General features: G+C 37.0%; 1 protein-coding gene across 1 annotated transcript; it reads right to left on the reverse strand.

Moving 5' to 3' along the window:
• Positions 1-108: 108 nt before the first annotated feature.
• Positions 109-10,691, reverse strand: psq (BTB-domain-containing protein pipsqueak). The gene is made up of 11 exons (XM_076122403.1): positions 10,409-10,691; positions 9,458-9,568; positions 8,951-9,034; positions 6,871-7,005; positions 6,408-6,519; positions 4,961-5,109; positions 4,409-4,586; positions 3,792-3,968; positions 3,213-3,315; positions 2,866-2,962; positions 109-2,441 (listed from the first exon to the last, which is right to left on the reverse strand). Exons 2-11 carry the CDS (start codon positions 9,563-9,565, stop codon positions 2,244-2,246), a joined length of 1,341 nt encoding a protein of 446 aa, XP_075978518.1. The 5' UTR covers positions 9,566-9,568; positions 10,409-10,691; the 3' UTR covers positions 109-2,243.
• Positions 10,692-13,315: the final 2,624 nt, after the last annotated feature.

The raw sequence follows: 13,315 nt of genomic DNA on the forward strand, positions 1-13,315 counted from the left end.
TTACGCCCATCAATAATAAGGTATTTTAAGGGCGTATGTGTCTTATTCTCAGCAAGAATTAAATTCAGCCATAGTATCATGTTACCACGTCGCCAATATCACACGTTCTGTGATCATTTCACAAGATCATATCTTAGTATAAGAAAAACCTTGCCAAAGCGACAAACCAAGCATTTCTTTTTATACCCAGTGTCCCAGATATCGCCAAGTCCAGTAGTAGGCTAAGGCCAATTATCAAAATATATAATACTAGCTTTTAGGGTAAAAAGTAGCCCACGTCTTTCTCGGGTATCAAAATATTTCTATACCAAATTTCATGCAAATTAGTGCACTAGTTTAGGCGTGATTGAGTAACAGACAGACAGACAGTTACTTTCGCAATTATAATATTAGTATGGATTATAGCTCAGTTTTAACGAAATATACCGAAAAATTTACTTGATAAGACACTTTGGTAAGTAATTTCTGCAGTTATCACATTTAATAAAGAGTAATAGGTACCTTATCTGTTTAAGAAAAGTATGACATTACCTTCCGAGCTGGATTTAGCTTCCCTTGTTCTTCTTTAGCTCGAGAATTTATCAAAGGTTACATAAGTATTGTTAAGGATAACATAATAAAAGAAAAGAAAAATAAAGTAAAAGAAAAAAACAGTAAGTAAAAATACAGATACGCAGAACATAAATAAGACAGTTTGAGAATTATAAGTAGAATAGTTACAACATAAAATATTTAAAATAAATATAAATTTAAAAAAAAATTACATGAATAAATCACAACATTCAGTCTATCGAGTTTATTAAGGGCTAAGTACTAAACGGTGGGAGTAGACGTATATTTTAAAAACTATATTATTTATTGCTAGTTTGAACATTGTCACTATTCGACAAAAATAATTTATGAAAATGTTTACACTTGAAACAACGCCATCTATCGTCCAATAGACGAACTCTTGACAACATAAAATAGTACTGTCATCTATGGACCTTAATGTAAAACTACAACTACATTGTTTTTTTTAATACAGAGATATTAGTTTCTAAGCTGCCAGTAACATACTTAAGTAAACAAATGTATGGACGAAATTCTATACTTGTCTTATGACTACGATCTATCACATTAAAAATTACGTATTTTCGTGTGGACAGAATGTTACAATCTTATTTAATTATTCTCGTATATTCCATACAATGTTACGTATTAAAATCACAAGAGATTGCGAATTTACCATTACTTTCCTATACATTATTTTAATGTTTCGTATTAATACTAATTGTGTTACTAATATTGCTGAAGTTCATCACTTACAGAACACATTTTCATAACCCTACATGGTTCTGTATCCTAGCTAAAAATTAGCGTTTGAATCAAGTAAACAAGCACTATTTTAAAGAAAACATAACGAAAAGAGGTATAATACATATTACAATTGAATGCTAACACACTACTAATAATAGTTGCTCTACGATTATAGAGAATAAATATCATATTAATAACAAAAACAGGTGGGTAAACTGAGTACGATATAAACGTCCATTATGCTGATATAAAAATACTGAAGTAGGTACGTTTTTCCTATACGTAAACATATTTATGAGCCCATAACTTATTTAGTACATGTTATACAATGAAAATTCTAAATAGAATAATTCTATGATTACCTTACAATAATTGTATAATACTTTAAAATCAGCTATTCACTAATTACGTATTAATTTAATGGCAGTTCATCTTTCTAGTATAATCTAGCAGTTTACTACCTTACGCTAATAGATGTCGTTACGAGTTCTCAGAGCCGTGAATGTTGAAGTTAATTTGTGTCGAAATCAACGTTAAAATCAGTTTTTAGCGTAAACTGGTTGACGATGAAATAATATCTTGGACCATTTCGTATAATTAAATCAATAGTGTCTTAAATTGAAATAAATTTAGACAAAATATAACATACATTTACCAGTTTTATTTTTTTGACACTAGGCTTATTAAAAGTTATTTAATTTATTGAGATCGCGGTACACTACATTGAGCTAGTTCTAGTCTCATAAGTATAATTTACAACCATGATTCAGGAAATGTAAACAGTATACGATTTAATATAAAATTGAAACTTACATCCCACTCATTAAACCTTCACGTCAACCCAGCGACATCTATAATGAAAACCTTAACACTAAAGTTACTTTCCCAATAAAAATAACACAAAAGTGTCAAAGTCCCTCATTATTGGGAGTGTTGGCGTATCCTCAGCTGGTGGCGATGCCATAAGTCTGGTAATACTGGCCGTACTGCTCAGGCATGTGTGTGTCGTGTGGGTATTCTGACATGTGTGTGTATGTGTGTGTGTCGGTCGGTGGGACTTGGTGGTAGTATTGTTGCGCTTCGGGTGGTAAGTCTGTTTCGGGTTTCTGATGGTCTTGCGGCGGCTGGTTTGAGGGGACACCCTGGAAAATAAGAAGATATTTTTATAAAGTTTGAAGAATTATTGCAGGTTTCAATTTAAGTGCCCTTCCACCTATTATAGAAATTTTCTTAGTTCTGAAAAGGTGGTAGATGGAAAATGCTAAGCTGTGTTCAAATAAAATTAAGAAATAAAGGGTATGTTATTTCAATTGAATTTTAATTGTCTTATACCTATAACTTTCCGCGAAAATTATAAGATATATAGGCATCTTCCCTTGTCCCATGAGGACCCAGGTCATGACATTGGACAAATTCTAAGAGGTGTCGTAAAATGCATTGAATTTACAGGTCTTGTTCATAACCTTCCCAATCGTGGGAGGGGTTAGGCTTTGATTTCACGTTAGTATTGAATTTTGATAACTTAGATATTTGAAAGTGAAGTTTCTAGTAATGAGTATTATTTACCTGCATCTGATACTTGCACCTCTTGAACCTGCCGTAAAGCGACGAGTACGGCAGGTTGTAGTGTATCGCCGCTTGGTTTATTGACATCTGACCAACTCTGAAACGTACAAATTTTTGTTAACGAAGGATACTTTGAGCAATTTATGAAAATGACTAGACAATTAAGAGTGTGAGCACTGAACAGTGATGGTAATATTATTATCGATAAAAAAATCTGTGATAGTTGCAAGTCAAAATTAAAAATATGAACAGCCCAACCTCCTTGCTTTTTCAATAAATTGTACAAAAACCTTTCAAAAGGTTGATGAAAATATCGTCACCTCCTAGTGATTCATCTCTATGATTACCTGACAGCCTCAAGTGCTTCTCCCATCGCATCTTCCGACCACGGCGTAGGGTTAGAGCGAGATAACTCTATCCCTTCTCGCTTACACCGACCATATAAAGTACCTGTAATGCAGAGTCAATACATAACTTACACTAGGAAAAATATTACACAATCTTTAGAATTTTAGGATAAGGCCACCAAAAAAGAGTGAACGTAAAACTCAAGCTGTTGATTCCGTGAAATCTCTTGAAAATATTACCTCGCTGAAAAAGGAACAGCTAATAACTATTAATCCGCCGTCTTTTTTTTATCGCTGGACTACCTAATTTGACGAGCACGAAAAAGCAAAACACCTTTACAAGTAAGAAAGATCCACACTAATATTATAAATGCGAAAGTAACTCTGTCTGTCTGTTACTCAATCACGCCTAAACTACTGAACCAATTTGCATGAAATTTGGCATGGAGATATTTCGATACCTGAGAAAGGATATAGGCTACTTTTTACCCCGGTAAAATAACGCATAATGGGAAAATTAAGGTAGCGGACGAAGACGCGAGTAAAAACTAGAACCAAGTAAAACGTATTGTTAGTTACCAGTAGGTATTCCATAAGTGGTAGCAGCTCGTTGCACAGAGCTGGCGCCACAGCGGATAGAGGCCAGCGCCAGCTGCAGGTCGGCGCGCCGCCAGGATGTAGGGGCTGCGTTGAACGGCGCCGACAGGCGGATACCTTCGCGACGAGCTATCTTGTACAGAGTGCTGCTTGGTATACCTGACGATAAAATAAAAGGATATGAATTAGATTAAAAAGAATTAGAAAATGAGTCCTATAGATACGTGGGGAGTGACATAGATTGTTTCTTAAGGAAAGAAAAGAAGGAAAGAGAGAAAGATAGAATTTCTAATAAGTAAATAAAAGCTTCGATTATGATTAATATAGGTACGTCTTTTGATTTTTGATAAGCTTTTGATTTCATTAACATAAGCAGTTCTAGCTACATCTCTTTCTGAAAATATAACAATAACTTTGCGGCTCAAATAGCTCAGGATTTGCAAATATTTAAAACTTTATTGTTACATAACAAGATAAATATTCAATTGGATTTCTTGGGGCTTCCGACAAGGTTCACACCTCAGGCCTATACAAAAAAGACCTCTACCTACTTACAACAATAATTCCAGTTCAATCAAGACAGTAAGCTATGCTCTTACCATAAGCTTTGCTGGCCTTATTAGCAGATATAGCTCCGGCCCTGAGCGCGTGTAGAGCTCCGCGCAGGTCTGCCTCGGACCACGACTTGGCAGCTCCTTCCTTCTTCGGCGTGTCGATGCCGAGCCGGTGTGCGCGCTGCCACAGCGTCGTGGATGGAATACCGTAGGTTGCTGATGCCTACAAAGTATAGTTACAGATTTAAGATTTGCGATATGAAATCCTTGTGTTGCGAATTTAATACTATCTGCATTGCTTTGCAGCCCATCCATGTTACTAAGAACTATTTTATCATTAGTTGGTAAAATTGTTTTTGGTAACATTTAAGGGACATTACTTTGTATAGGGTAGGTAGGAAAGTTTAGAAAGTATAAATAAATACTCGCAAATCGCAAAACAATATGGGTCGCAGCAAGGAAATTAAGATGAAAGATACTTCATCAATTAAGTCTTTAAATTTAAATATTCTTATTGTGATTGTCCCAATCAATGCAGCAATCTAAACTGTTCCATACAGATTCTAAAACTATTATGAAATGATAAGAATCTCCTACCTTGGTGAGACTCATCTGATGTTTCCGGAGCGCGTCCAAGGCTCGCTCCATGTCCTGTTGCGTCCAGCTCTTGGGGCTGGAGCGCGGCGCCGGCGACGTCTGCCGCCCGCACGAGTCACTCGTGTCCTCACCACTCAGCTGCGGTTGTTCTGAACAAAACGACCACTTTCAGTTGTGGGTCTTTAGTTTATGCTTAGTTTAATGTTCTAGGAAATATAATACGAAATGACTAGCATGGTGGCAAGCTGGATTAGTGTGTGTTTATTAAACACAAATAACACATCTTTTGAGACATTTAGCCAAAAGATCCGATTTTTTTTCAAATCCAACTTTTTGTGTAGGGGACAGGCATAGGTTCATATAATACCTAGTTACTGTTGTGGGCTAAAATTATCGCTAAATCAGATTTAATCTTCATATAGGTACATTTGTTTAGCAAAGTCCAGCTACGAGATGCAAATCATCTGGGCATTAAACCGCACCTGTTTAAACCAGCATATTATTATCCTTCAGTATTTCATATTGTTATTTACATCTTCGACCCCTTCAAAGCTAACAAAAGGTTGACCTCGAATTAAGCGAAGACTAGCAACAAAAACGGACGATAGAATAATCGCACACGCAAAGGGAATGAAACAGGTTTGGTCCGTTCTAAAATAGCGTGCGTTCCCAGTCGTAACTGTCGTATCAGACATGCAATAAATTAACTATTACAATTATACGTCCATCACTTTCACCAATTTTTCACTTTTCATTAGTTAGTACATGCAAATTGATCATTATTTGTTATTGCTGTTAATTACTGATCAAGTAGTTATGTGTACCTAGGTAGCAGAACATTCTAATGCTGCAACTAAAATGATAAAATGTCTTTATTCCTTGCTCGCTGGTCCTATTGATGTAACCATTTACGAACGTGAATTTCGAAGTAGGTACTTAATATTATAAGGTGATTTCTATGGGAGGGTTGACGTCAGGCAGGCGGCCGGTCGTAAAAACTTTAGTCAAACAACAGTCTCTTTACAACATGTTTTTGTAAATGTGTGCCAATCCTACAAAACGTAGGATAAGGATAAGATAAAGATTGTTACGTGCACTAAAAATCACGATCACGACTTAAATCATTGAGAGAAAACGACCCTACGCTGAAAATGAGATTCGCCCTTACTTTTGAGAACTTTTGGTTTTATTGTTATCATTACCTACTAATCCGCTGAGCTAGGTCTACTAATCAGCTCAATGAGTGTCTGAAGGGAGGTGTAGGTCTAGGGTCTTCGAATATATCCATACATACTTTATACAGCCCTGTATATAAAGTTTGAAATAAATATATCCATGGTAAGTATCATCAAAATTGGTTACATCGTGTGAAGATAATACGGCAGACACTAGCATTAAATTTTATGTATTGAAACATAAAACCAACATCATGATCAAACCAACTTACCACCTTCCGAAGAGGGTTCATCTTTAACATTGAGTAGCGGCATGAAGTCAGCGGAGTCTGACACCTCGCTCACGTTCATTATCGCCATGTGCCGGCCCAGCAGCGACGTCGTCTGAATCATACACTGATTATTTACACTGCCCACTATTATACACATGTAATACAATAGTACCTACTTATCTGGGTTTGATAGTGCACCTCTGAATGGTAATGCTGTTTTTAGGTTACGGGATATTTAGTTTAAATCACAGATCGAGAAGACTGTTATTATTTTCGAAAAGTTATAGTAAAATAGTTCTGGAAAATTCAGTTGGAAATGCTATAAATTGTATAAATGCTTTTTAAAATGTGGGTAGTTTCACTATAAATACAATTTTTTTATAAACATCACTTGTGATAACCAATGCTTCGTTCGAAAACAAAAATGGATAATGTTATAACGTTATCATATATCAACACAAACCTTGGCATGATGAGGAGCAGATTCCAGTGTTTCCAGCATGGCGGCCGGCGGCGAGGCGCGCTCCTGCTTGACACACACCGGCGTAGCGGCCGGGCCCGCCGGCGCCAGCGGTGCCAGCTCCTCCAAGCCACTGCCCTAAAGAACACGCTATCTATTCAAACACATGATATTTCAAACTACCCACAGATTCACATAGCTTTTTTACACTGTTTTATAACGTGACTATGTATGCCTCTAGAGGTTATTCTTCCTACTAAAATCGAGTCTCAAATAGTTATCAATTACCCACCCAATTATTATTAGAAATTCGTGAACGATTCGTCAAGTAATTTTTAATGTCAAATGGTCGACATGAATTATTAATGTTATGAAGGCGACACGATAAAGAACAAATCGATTCGATTTATTTTGAAGTAAAGACGTAACATCGTAGTTGGTTACATAAAACTGATACATAGAAAATCCATTTATATAAGCTTAGCCTATTTTCCAAACTATGTTGGAGTCTGCTTCCAGTCGGATGCAGCTGAATCCCAGTGTTTTACATGGAGCGACTGCCTATCTGACCTCCACAATCCAGTTAGGTACCTGACCTGGGATATAACACGATACCCTTCGGTAAGACTGGTTGTTAGACTTTCAAGCTTCTGACTACTTTAACGACTGTCAAAGGTCTTCAAAAATGACAGCCGGGACCCACAATTTAACGTGCCTTCCGAAACACGAAGAAACTCGATATGAGTAAGATCGTTAACTAAGCCACGAGCTCCTCCAATACATAGAACATCAAAATATAAATTAAAGAAATGATATAGGTATACGTTATATGTCTAGTCGGCTAGTGGGTCATAACAAGACGTTTCCTTGCCGATTGTGCTGGGGGAGCTAAATATTGAGAGTTGTGACGTACATAGTGTCCTGTTGGATAAAATAATAGTATCTACCTATCTTTTCTTCTAACATACTACAAGGAATAGGTTTTAAGATAAAAAAAACCTAAAGACTTAAGTGGCATAAAATTAATTGGTAATACCTATAATATAGATAAAATACACGCAAATCCTATCCTAAGATTTGGCAAATGAAAGAGATAAGTATCTCCCTAAAAATTATAACAAACAGAAAAATAAGATAAATTCAGAGAACGGATCATAAATTACACGCTACCAAAATTCTTCCCCTAATCTATTCCTTGTATGGAAGCGAACGAACTCATCGCCATGAACTGGGACAAAGTGCAAAGTAAACTTGTTAGAATTACAACTATGAAGTTTTTCCCGAATATAATCTCCTAAGTTTCTTTTAGCTTAACATTTTCATGGCCGAAATAATTCCCATGTATTATGTACCTAATCGTATAAATAGTTTAACTTACAGGACATCCCAATGTATCTCGTAAAGTCGTATGATCGTATCACAAAGGTCGCGTTTGCAATCATGAATTGACTGAACCTTTGGTGGCCTTTACAAATGCAAAGAAAATCTACAATAGAATAGAATCTAATTATAAAACAATATCCCACTACTATCTTAGTACTGTATCCTGTCGTAAAAATATATTGGACATGTTTTGTTCAAGAAAAGACTAAAATATTGTTTAGCTCTTTAGTAGCGTGTCTAGTAATTAACAAATTCTTCATAACACAGATTCCGGTTGTAACATTTCATTTATTTTACTCAATTAAGTAGGCAGTGAGATTAAGAAACTATCTTCCTTGCTCAAAAAGTAATTAAAAGCTTCCGACGCGTCTATTTGCAGACAATACTAGAAATAAGACTTCATTTTGATCAAAGTTGGCAAACGATTATACACTGAACCAAATTTGTGTACTTTTACACGCCCACGCACTATTACATTAAGTATAATTGAACAAAAAGAAACATATTTTGCAGAGAAACTTCAAATCACCTCTTAAAGAGAAAAAGCTGTAAAAAGTAGGCGATATAAAACAAGTAAAACCACTTTTATTATAATTTGATTAGTTGCCGAAAAAGAGTTTTTAGTGGTTACGCATTGTGAGTAACAGCGTTTAGTGACCCTAATGTATGAAGAGAATTTAAATAAAAAGCACATTATTACCTGCAGGTCTCGGAGAATATCCGTTGAAACGCTATCATCACTCCGTGGAGACTCTAATTTGACTGGATGAACTTGTGACGTTAGCTTGAAAAAAAAAAAACTTCTAAATCTCTAAACTAAATTTGAGTAAATCTCAAATTTTAATTTGACGAACGTCAGCACGTTTACGTACGTGAATTGAGTTCGATCATCATAATTACACTGTTTGTCTTATCATAATTATCGAATTAGAAGCCGTAACAGAAGAAGCAATTAACAGTAACCAATAACAATTATACAATTAACTTTAAAACACAGTAGGTACGCAAAAAACATGAAAACTTTCAAGACATGAACTTATAAACATAGTAATAACTAAGAGCGTTCAACATATTATTACACGTATTAATTAAAGATAGAAAGTGTGCGAAACTACCAGGTACACGAAAATTAGAAACTATAAATAATAAAAGTTAAATTATCTACGAGGAACGTGCATCTTAATAGAAAAATGTTAATTGAAGTTACCTGACTGGACAGATAAGTGTGCGCGAACTGTGAATTACTATCCTCTTCATCCGACGGCGGCTCGCATTTCACCTGAGACAGACCGTGGCCTGTGCCGTGGCCGGGCATCTCCTACCGAACCAAACCAAACCTATACTCAACAACGTGCTTCATAAAGTTACCCAACTCGAATACATAATTAGCGACAATTAATGTGACGTTTCAGACCGCACCGAAACTGTTATGTTCAAAACTCCAGTGAATGTAGAGTATTCGCGAACAACGCGAGAGAAGCGTGTCAAACGCTTGTTATCCGTACAAGTGTAAACACTGTGACCCCATGCTCTCCCCGGAACGTCGGAGAATCGAACAATCGCCATCATATAAGTAGGTTTACATAGGCAATTAGACAAAAGGAAGCGAGCTTTATTGAATTTTTTCTCGATTGGTGCACAAATGAAGAGTGCAAAGTTTGATTCTCTCTCTTTCTGTCGCCCGCCAGGCAGACCGTCTCACGAGCTTTTTTAATTTTGTTTGTTTTAAAGCCCTGTACAGTTATACATGTCGCAAATGTATATAAGTTGCGGCGGAAACTTCCAACTGAAACGGAATTCGCACGTGACCTATTCAAAACTTTATACGTGAGAGAAAACTTGTAAGAATTTTGAATAAACGACTTTAAGATTTTGCCGGTAGCGTGTATATTCGTGCGCTATCACCTGTCAGAGGTGGAGGAAAGTAGTGAATGTAAAGTTGCGCGGTTAACCCTCTCTCGTCGTTCACATCGTTCTATTCGAGGAGGCGGCGGGGACAGCGCACGTCTGCGCGACCCCGACACACCGCGAGATACGAAAACACATTCACTTTCACCGTCTTCCCGGCACACGCCGAAGGACGGTGCGAAACGGGTGCCGATAAACGCGAGGGAAACGGAATCGCCGAAGACGAGGGCGCGAAATTCACTCGACTCACCTAGTAGTCGGTCAGCGGTGGCCGCCGCAAGCACTCGCCCGCGTCACACATGCACCGCGACCGGTCACGACGCCCGCGACTGCACGGTGACCTTCGGGAAACGATGAGATGTCGCAAATGAAAGTGAATTCGGCACACACCCGGCCGAGTCTGCGTCGCTGCGTGGCGCATGTTTAGGAGGTGCAGGGCGGGCGCGTGCTGATTTTTTTCCGCGCCAAAGAAATAAAAACAAACGCCTTTTTGCCGGGAACCGGCCGCGCGCCTCTCGGCGAGCGGTGCTCCCTCTCGCGGCGCACTACTCGGCACAATCGCGGCCCGAACCCGGCCACGACACGTTTCAGAGGCAATTTAGCAGCTCGAGATTGTTTTACATGCATCATTATTATACTCGAGGAAATATAAAAGCTGTACAAAAATTCTGTACAGATAAGTCAGTAGGGGAGGGTAGGTGCATTATAGGACGTGTAGGTATGCAGGGCGAGGAGGAAGAGGGTGGCCCTCCCACGCGGCGCCCGACCAGTCGGCGCCCCGCGCGGCGCCTTCTCTCTCCGCTCCGATTGATTTTTATTACAAGAATTTCGCTCGTGGTTTTTTTTTTTGTTTCCCGCACACCGAGAGCCCGACGCACACAAAGACACTCGTATAATTCGTTTGTACGAACTTACTAATGCTATTGATTTTTATAACGAAGCGACAAAGCTTACGAGGGAACAAGCGGCGGATGTACCTTTTTAAGTTACAAGGAAAACTCTGCGATTTCCTCCTTTGTAAAATGTTCAGTACAATTTATTTCGATGAACATTCGAATTTCGTTGAAAACGGCGCGCTGGAGATTGTTTTTCAAGGAGCAATAACACTTATAATAAAAATATACCGCGGTAGAGAGAATAATGAAATCTCAAGGGATTGACAAGATGAGTTCAGTAGTTGTAGGAGCGGTAGCGTGATTACGCTATTTATCTGACACTTATTTGAAACTCGAGATCATTCTCCATTATTGACTAGCTAAATCGACATTACCTACCGGTACCTACTAAACACTATTTGCATCCTAAAAAGGTCCAGTTTACAATCCTAATTCCAAAGTTATTTAAGTAAATGTGAATGGGCGGTCTATTACTAAGTAGGTACCTAACTACTGTCGATAATTTCTGCGACAAAGTGGTTACGTTAGTTTTTCGCTTTAGGTCCTATAGGCGACTTGGTAGCACTAGAGCTAGTTCTTAAAGCAGTGGTCCCAAGATATGATAAAAATATATTGAGTTTAACCAAGATCTTTAAAGAATTTAAAACCGTTTAAGTACTCCACAAATCATCCGCAAAAACCGAAGCCATTTGAAATCTGCTAATTTCTATCCATCGGCTGACAACGATATTTAACACAATAATGTATGGATGTGTAGGTTCCCTTGTACAATATAAAATAAAATCACCCATAGGCGTCGAAATCATTGATATGGTTTTTGATTTGAGTCTATGCTTTACAATAAAATAACATCATCAAAACCAAAACCTCACAAAGCGAAAACCGGAGAACACTCAAAAAAATTTTCATAGATTATGGTAAACAAATCCAACTTAATCTAAGCTAATCAATACAAATTTAAGAAGTGGTCAAACCGGCCGTCCTTTCATCTCTGATGCATCTTTTTATCAATTTTCACGGTCTCCACAACATAGTACATTCATGTACCTAAATATGGGCCGTAGTAATGAGTACAGAAACGAAATTTTGGAATAACGAACTTAAATTAATAGGCAGTTAATAATTACCTAAATTATTAACTGCCTATTACTGACGTTACAATAACCTATTTGAGAAAAATAATATTATCTATTCGTGATTATTGTTTGTGGGTAGGTAGGTAGTGTAGGTACCTACCTCGAAAATAAACTAACGATCACAATTGACTAAAACGCTAAATGCATGCATTGTGCGTTGTTGCACAAGTTAAACAGAATCATTTTAATTTGCTTGCTTTGGTGGTTATGTTTCTGATTCTGAAATATTACAATGGCCCTTCTTCGCTGAAGTTCCGTTGGCAGACTATTCAGCGGATTAATAAATTGCGGGAGGCGTCCATTTAGGTTCATTACCTACGTTCATTTTCCTTTATCTAATATGTTCTTATTATTATAGGTAGGTACCTACCCAGAAGTACTAATCCGAAATATTGCCATTGCGACTTAAAATTTGGAAATATCTTCTTATTTAATTTCATTTTATTTGGAATTATTTGATTATTTGATGTATAGATTATAGTAGGTATATATATATTATACTAGCTGACCCGCGCAACTTCGCTTGCGTTACATAAGCGTTTTTGTAACATTTTTCACTGGTACTCTGCTCCTATTAGTAGTAGCGTGATGATATATAGCCTATAACCTTCCTCGATAAATGGACTATCTAACACTGAAAGAATTTTTCAAATCGGACCAGTAGTTCCTGAGATTAGCGCGTTCAAACAAACAAACAAACAAACAAACTCTTCAGCTTTATAATATTATAGTATAGTATATAGTATAGATTAGTATAGATATACTATTTTCGAAGTCTAACTACGCACCTATTTATTTTATCTACCTAGGTAACTAAAATGTAATTCTTATATTTTAGACCAGACTCAATACCTTTATGTACTTATTAATATGTAGGGTCATTGACTTATCTATAATTACTAGGTACTTTACCTGCGACAAAATTAACACGCAAAAAAACAAAAGTAGTTAGCTAGGTACCTATCTACTTATCTTCTCCGAACTCAAAATATAGTAAACTACCTAAGTTGTAAAAACAAGAAAGTATCTTCGTATTAATTACGTTGTTATTACTGACGTCATTATTTTTATAAATAAGTTTATTTCAATCAACAGTTTATACTATTTGTTTTGTAGGATCTACGA

This window comes from Anticarsia gemmatalis, chromosome 14 (genome assembly GCF_050436995.1).
Source record: "Anticarsia gemmatalis isolate Benzon Research Colony breed Stoneville strain chromosome 14, ilAntGemm2 primary, whole genome shotgun sequence".
NCBI lineage: Eukaryota > Metazoa > Arthropoda > Insecta > Lepidoptera > Erebidae > Anticarsia > Anticarsia gemmatalis.